Source organism: Pristis pectinata, chromosome 35 (assembly GCF_009764475.1).
Source record: "Pristis pectinata isolate sPriPec2 chromosome 35, sPriPec2.1.pri, whole genome shotgun sequence".
Taxonomy (NCBI): domain Eukaryota; kingdom Metazoa; phylum Chordata; class Chondrichthyes; order Rhinopristiformes; family Pristidae; genus Pristis; species Pristis pectinata.
Genome location: NC_067439.1, coordinates 9,367,575 through 9,382,426, shown reverse-complemented (window position 1 = coordinate 9,382,426; position 14,852 = coordinate 9,367,575). Strand labels below are relative to the sequence as shown.

The following is a 14,852-nucleotide window of genomic DNA, read 5'->3' as shown; positions in this document are numbered from 1 at the left end:
AAACGTTGTAAGTATAGATGGATTTTATTTCAATTCTTGGGGATCACATGAAAATATCCACACCAAGTAAAGAACAAAAGTAAAAACAAGATTTAATGATGTGCTGCTTAGAAAGTAAAAGATCAGTGGTGAGTAAGTGATCTCCATTGCTAATGAGTTTTGAAAGAAAATGATTTGAAAAATAAAAGTAGTGAATGGAACTTTATTGATTGTTAAATAATTGGTGTGCAGGTAAGTTAATACTAATGAGCATTGGCTTTCCAGAGCCTGCAAGATGGGCATGGTAAGTACTGGTCTAAAGAGCAGTCTTTGGAACAGGATAATCGTAAGTACCCCTGGTAAGTAGTTATATGTTGTTTTGTCTGGGACAGATGCTCTATTGAAGAACTGGTGAGTAGAGGTAAGTATGTACAAGTGTAGTCAGGATCAACAAAGTAGAACTTTTTCTGGGTAGTTTTTCAGGAGCTAGTTGACCATTTAATTGCAATGAATGGAATCCTAGTTATATCTTCAGGTATGACCAAACTTGAGGACTGAATCAGCCATCTACTGTCACTGTCACAAAATTGCTTCATTATCCTCATCCAGTTTGCCCTAGTTGTAAAAGTTGTAATTTAGTGGAATTGGCTATTCCATCAAAGTTTAGGAGAAATTTAGCAGGATCTTTGTAAAAACAAAAAAAAGCATTCTCCACTCAAGTAGCATATTTCTCCAGATTTCTTGCACCATAAGTGAATTAGATAGTTAACGATCTTCCATGTGCCCTAAAGAAATTTCAAATAATACACCTTGGAATACATTTAAAACTTGTATGTTTGGTGTGCTTGTTGCAGTTAATTGCTACAAAGGTTTTGGATTCTTTGCTGCTCCATAATTTCTGCAGTCCAGGTGTAGTAGTATCTTGTATTCTAAATGCAAATCAAGCAAATTTTATGCTAGCTCAAATTGATAGTAAGGAGACTTTCAGTGAAGATTAAATATAATTTTAGTAAAAGTGCTTGAGTAACAAAAATTAGTTCCACTGCTGAACAGTTCATTGATTTAATGAGCTGTCCATTATTGTGTTGATTTGTTATATCTCTATTGCCAATAGTACAGTGAAAAGGAACTGGGCATTGTCATGCTTGTTTAAAAGCTGCCTGCAAGATGCCATGTTTGTTCTGTACTATAAATGATACACCCGCAAATATGAGGGAACTTGTGACTTCTAGTTTAGTATTCTTAAATTTTTATATTGTAAGATGTTAGCTGGCTGAGCTGATTACTTTATGGAGTTCTTCCATTCATGCCAAAATGGCAGATATTCTAAGTAGTCTGCCTGAAATAGCTTAGCTTTGGATTAAACAAATATTATTTTTGCTTCTGATTAGTTTTAAGCTTGGGTACAACTTTAGAAACCATAGAAAACTACAGCACAGAAAACAGGCCATTTGGCCCTTCTAGTCTGTGCCGAAACATTATTCTGCTAGTCCCATTTACCTGCCCCCAGCCCATACCCCTCCAGACCTCTCTCGTCCATGTATCTATCCAATTTACTGTTAAAAGTTAAGAGCGAGCCCGCATTTACCACATCAGATGGCAGCCCATTTCACACTCCCACCACTCTGAGTGAAGAAGTTCCCTCTAATGTTCCCCCTAAACCTTTCCCCTTTCACTTTCTAAACTTTCTAATTAACTTTCTAAAATTAATTTGAAAGGGGGAGAGGTATGTTTAGATAAATACTATTTAGACACCAGTTTTCAGAAACTGTGGGGGAAGAAAAACTATCTGTGTGGACTGAATTTAATTATTTTTGTGGTATAAAAAATTTAAGAGGCTCCAACAAAACATAGGCCAAAGCAGACTTAGAAATTGTGCTGACTGGAATGGACCATTCAGTCAAATTCTGCTTAAATTTAAGAAAACCTTTCAGTTTAGCTGGCAGCAATGATTCTAAGGGATTTTGTACAGAATAGAATAAAATGGGACATTAGCAAAAACATTAAGATCTGTTATTTAAAATATGTGGGTGGTGGTGTGAAGGAAGGAGTTGTAGAAATTGAGTTTTATCTGCAACTTCAGTGTGATCATTTGAATTTTAATAAGCTGATTTCTCGAGGTGTTTTACAGCTCTCCTTGTGTTTCTTGAGAAATTCCAAATTGCTAAATTAAAAGTGGAGACAGATCTTGTTTTATTATTCTCCTTTTCTCTCGTGCTGACAGAAAAGTGGTATGAAAAGAAGCTATTTCTCAAAGTGGCTAGCAGTTAATGTGGATGGGTTATTAGACCCTGATTGACGCACCATAAACTTTTAACACAAGTAACAGGAGAAGGCAGGAACTCTGAATCCTCCTCTGATATTGAAACTGTCAAGGACTGAAGGTGAACCACTAAACTGACTTGTTCAAGAAGAAACTGGATGGTAAACTGGTGACCACAGATGAGTTACATCAGAATGAGTTTTGGGAACCTTGTAATCAATGGTTAAGCACCAGAAACACACGGGATGGTCCAGACAGCCAGCTCTTGGATGAGTTGTGTTTCACAAGTGTACTAGTTTTTGGAAGGCTGTTTGGATAATGGATAGTGCTGTAAATGTAGTCTGGATGGATTTTCAGAAAATATTGAATCTCATGGGAGGCTCCTGAGGCAAAGTCAGGTGTGTGACGTAAGAGGAAATGCAAGGGTGTGCATTGGAGAATGGGGAAGAAATAGAGATGGTAATTAATTTGGAAAATAATTTGATTCTGTACCCCAGGGTTAGAGCTGGGTCCAGTTCAGTCTTTATATTTGTGAATAGTTGTGGGCTTGGGCTAGGAATACAGTAACTGTTTGTTGATTGGAGGAATGAAGTTTGCAAGAAAGAATGTAAAATACTCGGGTTAGGATGGTCAGTAGCCAATCTGTGAACCACAATCTGTAGTTCAGTGTGTGGTGTGAACTAATTCATTTTGGGAAGAAAAACTATGGGGATTTATATATGGTGTAAAAATGTCCATGAACAGGGGCAGGGGTATAAATAATTTCTTGGAAGTGCATGTTTGGCTTGATAAAGCCTCTAATTAAGGTGTCTTGCAAAAGGAAGCATGTGAAAGTAATGATGTAGATGGCAAGCAGTGATGGATTTGGAGAAAGTGTGAGAAATAGAAAGTCATCCAGAGATGATCAGTTTGCAGTCATACAGCATGGAAACAGGCCCTTTGGCCCAAATGGTCTATGTTGACTAGGATTCCCATCTAAGCTAAGACCCATTTACCCACATTTGGCCCATATCCCTCTAAATCTTTCCTATCCATGTACACGTCCAAGTGCCTCCTAAATGTTGTTAACGTACCTGCCTCAACCACTTCCTCTGGCAGCTCATTCCATATACATAAGTACAGGTTGGAAGGGGTTACGGTATATAACTGACAGCAGTCGGAACACCAGAGGTGAATGTGAAGCTGAGACTGAGCCAAGTTGCAAAAGGAGGTTGAAGTAACTGGACAGATTTGAAGGTGAGAATTTTGACTAGCGCACAAAGATGGGGATCTTGTTGATGAGCAGAGCAGGATCTGGAAGACCCAGGTTTTCGCTAAAAGCATAAGTTCAGTATTATGACAACTGTAGTGGATTTTGCTTTCTCAAATCAGTCTCTACTTGTGATTCTTGTGAAAATGAAGGTGAAGAGCTGAGACTGTCCTGTGTGGATATGGAAGGTCAGAATGTATTCAGGAGGTTATAGGGTAGTATGGAGGAATGGTAAAGAACACAGCTAGGGGAGAGGAAAAAAGAAAATGAAGTAAAAATGGAGGAATGTTTGCAGATGTGTTCAATTAATGAATAGTCTGAGTTACAGGATCTTGAATACCAGGATCTAAAGCAATTAGGGATGTGCAGAAAGGGGTTCAGCAGGCTTCACTGAATCACAAGGAATGGGCAAGAAGAGGGTGGTGTAATTCCTTTAGATGACAGTTTCTGTGATATCTCCAGCTGAAAGCTGTTACTTTTCCGATGCAGCAATGCTTTCAAAAAGCTGGGATGTTAACTGCTGGCTTACTATACTGGTAGAAGGTTAGCTGGTTTGCTGTAGCCAGTGTGGAGTTGGGCAGGCATAACCATTTGTCAAAGATCTCAAATGTAGATGAGTGCTTGCTGGTTGTTGTGGACTCGATGGGTCGAAGGGCCTATTTCTGTGCTGTATGACTCTGATCTGCTGCTGATAGTTCCATTCAGTGACTAATGGACAGTCTTTTCTATGGAAAGGGTGTTGCTCGGTTTATCCAATGCACGGAAAGGCTGAAATGCTCAACCAAGGATTTCTGTTATTTGTAGTCAAGTGGTACCTGAAGACAATTGCTGATGGAAGGATTTCCATAATGTCAGGGGGGGGTTTTGAATGAGCAACCACATAAATCTAAAATGGACACAGAGGTTCTTGTCCACTGCAAAACAATCCAGTCTTTAAAAAACCCAAGCATTAACACCATTGTATCAACCCCTGAACTGCAAGCAGAGCAGGCAATAACAAAGAGTTCATTTGTTTCTTTACACAGCATTGTCTACTTAAATGTTGTTCATGATTGAGCATACAACAGAGTGGCCTGATAAAACTGGGATTATTTTTCCAGCAAATTGCAGTGTGGAGGATAGCTACACAATACAAATTCTGTGCATAGAAAAGTCATGTTCTGATATGATTAACAGGTGAACTACCCGATCATCGTCAGTGTATTTACAGTACTTTGGAACAAAAAAGTGTCTGAACTAATGTTTCTGAAATATACTTGCGCCATTTTCAGATGCATTTCTCAAACTCGTGTTTGTTACTTCTACTGGCCAGCTGGTGTTTTAAGGGGAATGATGTAAGGAACATATAATGAGTGAAATGCCTTAACAAAAGTAGTTGAACAATAATTGAACATGATTTTCTTTTTACTAATTGTGATTTATACACATTTAAAATTTAAACTGTATTAGTTGTTTGTATGCTCATATTAGGTAGTTTTGAGGAGGGGATACTTGTAGTGTGCATTTTGCCTATTAGTAGTTGAGCTTGTTTTGTAGTAGTTTGTTAATCACTGCTATTGGACTGGAATCATCGAGAGAGTCCTTTTGACAGCTGTTGGAATAGTAGATTGAAATTGCCATTCAGGGTATAGGAAATTTTTCTTAAGATCAGATGTGTTGAAAATAAACCCTTGTAACGGGTGTGGCAGATGCTGGAACTAATCAGCAGATCAGACAGCAGCTGTGTACAGAGAAACAATTGAGCTGCTCTGGGAAAAGGCAAGAAGCTGTAACATTGAAGTATTGGTTTGGTTGATGTAAATTATGGAGCAGCAAGGAATCTTCCTAAACCTCTGATATTCAGCCTTGCACACAAGCCCACATCAGATTTATGTAAACATTAAAGGCATTCAGTATGGTGATTCCAAATCCAGCGGTAAGTTTTTTGAGAGGAAAGGGCAGAGGTGCCCACCCTGCCTGAAAGCTTGAGCTATGAGGGGTAAAAGTGTTTATTTCGTCATTTACAGGCCTCATTGTCTGCAAGCCAAGCAACAAATAATGAACAATTTTGCCTCTTCTTTGTCACCATTGCTAGACAAATGTTTATGGATCAGCACAGAGACGAAAAATGCGTCCTTTTGAAGGGTTTCAACGCAAGGCTATTGTAATTTGTCCCACGGATGCCGATTTAAAAGAACGAACAATAAAGCGCACTGATGAGGAAGGAAAGGATGTTCCTGATCATGCAGTTTTAGAAATGAAAGGTAGGAATCTAGAAATGAAAATCCTGTTTTTTTATATAAAAAAACAGTTGGAAGGAAAAAAAAAGCATCAAGTCAGAGAGCTCTTTTCCCCTTCATCCTTTGTTACTTATCCCGCATCAAACCCATTTCACCATCTCTTCCCTCTTACCAGATGTACACCCTGTAGACCTGAGGTCAGTACACCAAGAATGTTATGGGCATCGCCAGATTCTCCGATTTATGTGATGTCCATAAATGCGTTGATGATAAACAGTTTCCACATTGTGCCACAAATCTGCTTGGAAATTAAGAAGCAGTTTTCGGGAGGCTGCGGCACCTCTTTTCTTTGAACCCTGCTTTCTCCCAGTGACAAGTGGTGTTGGATCACTGGCGCCAAGGTCTGTCCTGTGGCGGCTCGATTTTTAATTTTGCCAGTTCCGGGTGATGCCATTAACTTCTCTCCTCTCGCTGTGTCTTGTTTTCTCTCTTTGTGGCACGTAGCAAACTTCACTCTGCCCGTGGTGGATGAGTTCCTCGATGACGTGACCTATGTCGAGCTGCAGAAGGAGGAGTCGCAGAAGCTGGTGAGCGAGTACAACGAAGAAGGGAAGAGGGCTGGCCCTCCCCCAGAGAAACGCTTCGACAACCGGTCTTCAGGCTTCCGTGGGCGTGGAAACTTCAATCGATTCGACAGTCGCGGCGGGCAGGCATCTCGTGGTTTCACCCGTGGTGGATTCAGAGGAGGTTAGTACTTACAGCCCCAGCAACAACCCCAATACATGCTGAACTCCTTTGGAAATCCCTGCTGTAATTTATTCACTGTTCTGTTTAGCAATTTTACTGGATGCTGGAAAGAGAATTTTTTTTACACTAACCCGATCTGGAGGGCACTGTGGCATAGCTAGTGGAGCTGCTGTCTCACAACTCCAGTGACCTGGGTTCAATCCTGACCTCTGGCAAATGGGGTTGGCTTGGTGGGCACCATGATCAGCATGGATGAGTTGGGCCAAAGGACCTGTCTCCATGCTGTATTACTCTATGACTCTGGTGCTGACTGTGTGGAGTTTGCATGGTCTCCCATGCATCAAAATATGCAGATTGGTAGGTTAATTGGTCACTGTAAATTGCCCCTAGTATGTACCCAAGTGGTAGAATCTAGCAGGGAGCTGATGGGAGTGTGTAGAGAATAAAATAGGTAGCTTCTTGGTCAGTGTAGACTTGATGGGTCAAGTGGCCTGTTGCTGTGTTCTGTCCCTCTCTGACTTTGATACATATCAAGCTTAGAACCAGGTGCTTCAGGTTTAAAGCACTTTCACGTGAAGGCTCATAAAACTCTCAGACTCGTTTTCCTCCAAAAATGCATGAAAACCTCATGTGGACTGATTTTTGGGAATATTGAAAACAAGGCAGGTGGCTGGAGGCAGGTTACAGATATTGTTAGATGCCAGCATTGGCTCATGGAACTGAACAGCTTATTCCTGGTTGCTATTTAATTGTTGCTGAATAGTCTTTTACCTTTTATAAAGAGTACTTGCTCACCATGAATAAAACCCGCCTGTCTCTTTTAAAATGTAGGCTTCAACCGTGGAGGTAACCCACCTAACCGCTGGCCCAACAACAACACCAACAGCCGTGGTACCTACAATCGCACCCCGAGCTACAACATGACGCGTGCACCCACCTACAACAAGACCACCTACAATCAGAGCCTGGTAATCACTGTCAAATAATAGAATGGGGGAGAAAAGGTCAGTGAGCTGGAAATGAGGTTCTTTCTAATTTTTATTGAAGGTGGAGGAAACAGTGAGCAGCCAGTTTGCAGGATTTCTGTCATCAACATTAGAATCTGAGAATAGGAGGAGCTCATGTTTATACATAATAAAATAATGGAAAATGCTGGAAATACTCAGCAGGTCTGGTCGCATCCATGGGAAGAGAAACAGAGTTAATGTTTCAGGTCAACTGTTATCTCTGTTTCTCTTCCCACAGATGCTGCCTGACCTGCTGAGTATTTCCAGCATTTTCTGTCCTTAGATTTTTAGTACCTGCAGTTCTTTTTTTATTTTCTCATATTTTTACAGACCTTTTTGTGCCTTCAAGGGAATTTCAAGCTGTTAAGTGCCATTGATTGACTTTTGGTATCCACTGTTCTTGTAGGTACACCTGGCAGCCAATTTCTCTCTTGCCTAATAATTGAACCAGCTTATTATTTACCCACTAGTGTTTAATGGAAGTACATTGACTGGTACATGTTCACCAGCCATGAACATCATGTTCACCAACACAGCATTTCCGCAGTACTTCACAAAATCAGCACCCTAGGCCATGTCATACCTGGCACAGGGCTTGAACACATAGCTCAGCGCTTCATGGAAGTAGGGGAACGCTATTTGATTTTTGATTTGGCCTCTGGCTGCCATTTGGCCCACCAGGACCTCGGGGAAGGTCTTCCACCTACCTGTCCATCTGTATTTACTCTATTGGGTATTTTGCCCTGATTTAGAACATTTGTGTAGCTATAGTGCCAAAGAGCATAAACTGTAGCAGTTAAACCTTGCAGCAAACGTGCCATGTTTCGTTCCCACTTCAGCCAACGCCAGCTGCACCAACGACAACACCAACTCCTGCACCGGCACCACCAGCACCGGCTCCTGCACCGCCGGCACCAGCAACGTACGGGCAGAACTACAGTCAGGGCTACAATCAAGCATACAATCCCAGTTACAGCTATGGCAACTATAGCAACTATGGGAACTACAACCAAGGCTACACTCAACCCCAAACTCCAACACAAACCTACAGCCAGCAGTATCCAAACCAGTACCAGCAGGTGAGTTTCTGGATCCTTCTCCAGGTCATTGCCAAGGCATTGAATATTTTTTCTGATTGTTGGCAAATTTAATATGAGACCACTTAATACTAGTGTATAGACAGGCTAGAAAGAGGCTGATGAGATTCTTGATGAGGCATTGTGCAGACTCTGTTTCAAATGGAACTCTGTGCACATTGGGTATTGGCTGCACAGGTTGATAGGGTGGTAAAGAAGACGTATGGCATGCTCGCCTTTATTAGTCAGGGCATTGAGATCAAGATTTGGGAAGTTATGTCGCAGCTTTATAAAACTCTATAGTTAGGCCACATCTGGAGTATTGCATTCAATTCTGGTTGCCCCATTATAGGAAGGATGTGGAGGCTTTGGAGAGGGTGCAGAAGTGACCGGGATGCTGCTTGGATTGGAGGGCATGTGCTAAAGGAGAGGGTGGACAAACTTGGGTTGTTTTCTCTGGAGCACCGGAGGCTGAGGGGAGAAGTTTATAAGATTACGAGAGGCCATAGGTAGAGGAGATGGCTGATATCTTTCAATCAGGGTTGAAGTGTCTAATACTAGAGGGCATATGTTTAATGTGAGGGGGGTAAGTTCAAAGGACACGTGGGGCAGGTTTTTAACTCAGAGTGGTGGGTGGCTGGAATGTGCTGCCAGGGGTGGTGGTGGAGACAAATGTGATAAGAGGTGGTTAAGAGGCTCTTAGATAGGCACATGAATATGCAGGGAATGGAGGGATGTGGACCATGTGTGGGCAGAAGGGATTAGTTTAGTTAAGCGTTTAATTAGTTTGGCACAACATAGTGGGCTGAAGGGCCTGTTTCTGTGCTGTATTCATGCCTAATCTCGTAGTCCTTGCCTAATTGAATGCTCGTTTTAAATATATTTTAAAGGATGCCTTTCATTCACCTTGGACTCATTTTGAAATGTCTCAAGTCTCTGCAAATGTAACATTGCCCACATTTTTGTTTGTTCTCCAGTATGCTCAGCAGTGGAGCCAGTATTACCAGAACCAGAATCAGTGGCATCAATACTACGGGAGCTACAATTATGGGAATTACTCAGGAGGATCCCAGGGCTCCGGGACACAGTAAAACCAATGCTGAAGCTATTGTCCAAACCATTTTTTTTAAAGAAAAACACAGAATAATTCTATGAGCAGTCAGTTGTATAAAGGTTTAAAAGCTCAGTTTGGGGGTGTGATACACCTCAATTTTCTGGCATTTTATTGTGTCATATAGTAGTAGTGATTGTAAAATTGAAGAAAAGATGCAAAAGGAAGAATTAAACAATTTAAAATTCTGAGATGTTTAATGTAATGACGTCTTTTTAGATTTTTATGTAACTTTTTACTGTCGGTAAGCTATTTTGTCAAGATAACTAATGACAAAACTTCAAAAACAATTGGGTGACACTTTGAACATGTTAACTTTTTTATATAATGTATAAGGTTCATGTCTTTGCTTGTGCTTTTTCTGTTGAGTCTGTTTGAAACTGCTTTTGTATCTGGGATAAAGTTAAGATTTAACAACCTACAAAGCTTTTGGTGTTATTGCTCTCAGTTATGTCTTACAAGGATTTGTGTTTGCGTGGTACATGATTAAGGGCCCAAGGAATATTTTTGATCGCAACATTGGTTTTTAGTATTGTATTGACATGAAGTGACAAGGAATGCTCAGAACTATCTCTGAATATGCATCAGCTCCAGAACTTGTAAAAAGACAGGGAATCAAATGACAAAACAAACACTCCATATTATGTACAAACAAAACACTTTTAAATATCTTTCAGGCAGTTGCTTTCTTTCACCACCAGTTTGGCCAATGAACTGAAAAAATTGTCTTCCATCTCTAGAAGCTGACAAAACATACTGTTAATAAAAACAAATCTGCCTATCTCTCAGTTTTGGGTGTTTTTTACCTCACTTTCTCTACATAACTTCTGTTTTTAAATAGGTGTATGAGGGGTATCAATCAGGTTGGGTCTTAGTGAGGGAAAGGGGCTCACTGTCTTCCTGTGGAGCTGTGCATGTGACAGAACCTGTAACTCCAGCCTTTCATTATGATCTGCACTGCCTGCATTGAGATTTCATTACAGTTGTTCAAAAAAGAACCCACAATCTGGAACATATGAAATGTGCACCATTCTTGTCTTTGTCTAACTCAATCGCTTAATTCCAATCCAGAATCAGATTTATTATCATTGACATATGATGTGAAATTTGTTGTTTTGCGGCAGTAGTACAGTGCAAAGACAATAATAATCTATAAGTTGCATATAATAAATCCAGACAAAATGTAAACTTCACTCTCCCTAAATGTAACATGAGTGGAAGGGGCTAAATGGCTTCCTTCTGTGCTGTATCATTTTCAAAATGATAGTTGATGTACTGTGTCCACTTTGGGTGCCTTGCTGACATAATTTTTGGTTACATCAAATTGCAGACACTCTTGAGTGTAGAAGGTTATCCCAGAGCAACAGAAACTGTCTGGATATCCCTTGATGGTGAAGAAATGGTCCCTGAATAACTTGCTGAGCAGTACAGGCCAGGAATATTCCAGCTTTGATTCAGATCAGTACATGGTTAGGTAGATGCTCTATAATTAGCTTTAGTGGCATTGGTGTTCTACACAGCCTAGGCAGTAATCTGGTAGGGTAGATTGCATGATTTCTGATTTCTCAGTCCATGAATTTCAATTTAAATGTCAGGTGGGATCTCAGAAAGGTAAGTGAATGAGAATTATAGGAAATACTACTCGGCCCCACCAAACACAGTGTAGATGAACGGGTTGGATTTTTGCAGCCTATTGATGCTGTTTCAGTTGCAAACTATGGTAAATTGGTCACAGTGATGAGCAAGGTATGTGGGTGGTTTGAAGGAGATCAGTCATGAGGAGCTAAACCAAGGGATCTAGTGGAAGAGATTAAAAGTTCCAGGAGGAATGATTTATGCTAGGTACGCAATAAAGTGACCTGCACACTCTTGATGGCATTTAATTTGATTTTAAAAGGAGTTTATAGTGTAGACATTGCTTATTGTGGAAAAGTATATTTGTTACATTGTTTAAAAAAAATTGAATTTTGTTTTCCATTAGTCGCTGTGTGTCTATTAGAATGGAAAATAAAACTCTACAAAGACTAATTATTGCCGAGAATTTTATCCCAGTGGTTTTTAGTGCACATGTTACATAATGAATAGTGATCACGAAAATGCCTCTGTACTGTCAGGCTGTTGACCTAGACTGCTTCGTAGTTTGAGAATGTTTGCTTCCTTGCTGATGCCTGCCATTTAACTTTACATTTGGTTAAGTACTGAAGTTGTTGCTCTGTGATTATATTGGTGCTTTGTTACACTGCCTAAAACTGAACAATTATGTTTCAACAGAAATAATCATTAAAAAATGCATTTTTAAACTCGGCCATATATTGTTTGCAATTAGTGTTTTATGGTTTCGGTGGCTGACTCCCCCCAAACCAGACTGGCATCATGTGGAGCATTGTAACTGGATCATGCATGTTTAGTGGTGACTGGTTTGGTATCTAGCTGGCCAAGCTTGGCGTACTCCTGGGTTCAGTTATTTATAAACCCTAAAAAGGGCCAAGGTAGTGCTGGTGGAGCACTGCCCACGCAGCACGTTGTCATCAGAAGGAAGTATTGCTGCATCACACAGTTGCACACAGCGGGATTCAGAATATCTGAAGGCTTCATAATGCTGAGATGCAAAGCCAGCAAGATTCCTAAGGAGCTCCTTGAAGCTGTGACTTGTTCCATTTCTGGTTACTTCCCTTGGTCTGAGAGCAGCACAGTTGCGTGCCTGCCCTTCAGGTGTGCCATGAGCAGCCTTGCTCGAATGATTGGTGTGAGAGATATCACAGCCCTTGCATTCACACAGCACTTTTTACAGTTTTGCATCCCATGAAGGAAATTGTCATCAATGAATAGGAGGACATAAAAGGCACAAGTAGGTCATTTGGTCCCTCATCCCTGTTCCATTACTAAAACCACAGCTGATCTTTTACTTCAGCACAACTGTCTAGTATTGACCTTGTATACATTGATTCCTTTAATAATGCAAAAATCTACTTGTCTTGAATATACTCAGCAACTGAGCCCTGTTAGGGAGAGAATCCCAGAAGTTCACTGAATTCTTGCTGATGAGATTTCTTCTCACCTCCAAACTGATGGCAGAATCCTCACTAGGAAACCTGCTGCCGGTTCCAGACAATCCAGCCAGGGAAAGCATTTCTGTCCTGTCTAGCTCTGTAAGAATTTTTTTTTTACTTTTCAATGAGATTATCTCTTGTTCCTCAAAGTCAAGAGAGTCAATGCCCAGTCTGCTTAATTTCTCATAGGACAGCCATCAATGGTACTCCTGCCCATCCCAGGAATCTGGTGAGCCTTTGTTGCACAACCTCCAGAGTAAGTATATCCTGAGGGAGACCAAACCTATAGATAGTATTCCATGTGAAGTCTCACCAGGGCCCTGTATATATGCTGTAAAATGACTTTGTATTCAAAGCCTCTTGCTGTGAAGGCCAGCTTTCCCATTTGCAGTCCTAATTTCTTGCTGAATCTGCACATTTTACTTCCAGTAATTTGTGAAAACACTCACTCAGATCCCTCTGAACACCAGTACAAAAATCTAAGAGAAAATGGCTGATGCTAGAAATCAGAAATAAAAACAAAAAAATGGAAACACTCAGCGTCTGAGGATAGCGAAAGTTAACGGTTCAGGTCCAATAATGTTTTTAACCACGGAAAGTGCCAACACTTTAATCTCCCACCATTTAAAAATAAGTGAGCGTTAATATTTACTTGCCAGTGGATGATCTCAAATTTTTCCACATTCCATTCACTTAACCTGCCTCAGTGCATTATTTTCTGAACAGCAAGTCCATCATATATGAAGGAAATGTTGAAAGCAGAGATGCAATGGGTAATATTTTGGGTATGTTGGCTGAGGAGCTTCCAGAATGTTGCTCTTTGAAGACTGAAGAATCTTTTGCAACTGCACAAACAAATGCAGTCATTGCTTAGCTTATCTGAAAGGTGGTACTTTGGTGCAGTTCTGCTTCAGTATTTCACCTGCACTGGGTTCTCCAAGAAGCTTGATAGACAGAAACAAAGAAACTGCAGATGCTGGAATCTGTAGCAAAAAAAAATCTGCCGGAGTAACTCAGCAGGTCAGGCAGCATCTGTGGAGGGAAATGGAGAGTCGACACTTTGGATCGAGACCCCTCATCTGGACTGGATAAAAAGCTATGTGCTTCCTATGAAAGCAAGACCAAACTTCCCATCTTGTAACACTAGTCTCTCATTTGGAGCCCAGATGTTTTGTTACTTTGTTAGAGAATACTTATTCAATTTGCTAGTCGCTTGTTAATGTCAGCCCTACATGCAAACTGCTGAACGGGAGCATTGGTTCTGAAAATGCAAACTTACTAGTGGTTGGGATATCAGTATTTTAATTTTTTAGTTATCAAGCATTAACACTTGAGGGGACTAACTAGGCTCCACTTCCCTTATAAATGAAATTAATGAGGCATACATTTAAGCTAATTGACAGGGTTCGAAGGGGGTTGATGAAAAATATTTTCACCTGCAGCACAGGAGAAGTGTGGAACTTCAAGGCCTGAAAGGATGGCAGAGGTGGTCGCTGTTTGCATTTTAAAAAGTACTAAGATGTGCACTTGAAATGCAAGTAGTGAGGAAATCGACCTGCAACATGGTTTCTCTCTGCGCTGGTGCTGCTTGACCTGCTGGATTGCCAGCAATCTCTTGTTTTGTTTAGGATTTGCAATTCAAGGCTATGTGACGAGCAGAGGTAGAGTTAGACAAGGCTGCTTCTGGCTAACTTATTTCAGAGCCATAAACTTCAGTGGATCTACAGCACTATATTCAGGATGGAAATCTGATACAGGTTAATCCCAACACTTTGAAAAGGCCCTTTCCATCATGTTGAATGCCCAAAATAAAGTCTTCATCTTTGAGAGTGAGGTATCATGTCAAGGGATTTACAATCACCATTAAAGGACAGATTTAAACCAAATGGGAAACCTTTCTTTCTACACCATGTCTCACACAGAGGGCTAACTGAAGGTAAAATCTTAGATTCAGTTCTTGTTTTTTTATAAATAAACCTTAAAAAGTATTCAGGTTGTGCTGGTCAAATACTGTCCATGTGGCACACAGTTACTGGAAGAAAATATCGCTACATCATCAGCTACACAGACCTCAGAATCAGAATAGCTGAAGCTTACATCCCTGTTTCTACACATCATGCCTGAATGCAAAGACAACAAGATTCCCAAGAA

General features: G+C 40.6%; 1 protein-coding gene across 1 annotated transcript in view; it reads left to right on the top strand.

The window, feature by feature from the left end:
- The window catches only part of hnrnpul1l (heterogeneous nuclear ribonucleoprotein U-like 1 like), a 41,877-nt gene extending 29,926 nt beyond the window's left edge, over positions 1 to 11,951 (top strand). The window contains exons 11-15 of the mRNA XM_052044255.1: positions 5,566 to 5,734; positions 6,215 to 6,457; positions 7,289 to 7,425; positions 8,304 to 8,543; positions 9,518 to 11,951. Coding sequence (XP_051900215.1) covers positions 5,566 to 5,734; positions 6,215 to 6,457; positions 7,289 to 7,425; positions 8,304 to 8,543; positions 9,518 to 9,631 — 903 coding nt within the window. The 3' untranslated portion in view covers positions 9,632 to 11,951. The remainder of the gene's footprint in view (positions 1 to 5,565; positions 5,735 to 6,214; positions 6,458 to 7,288; positions 7,426 to 8,303; positions 8,544 to 9,517) is intronic.
- Positions 11,952 to 14,852: the final 2,901 nt, after the last annotated feature.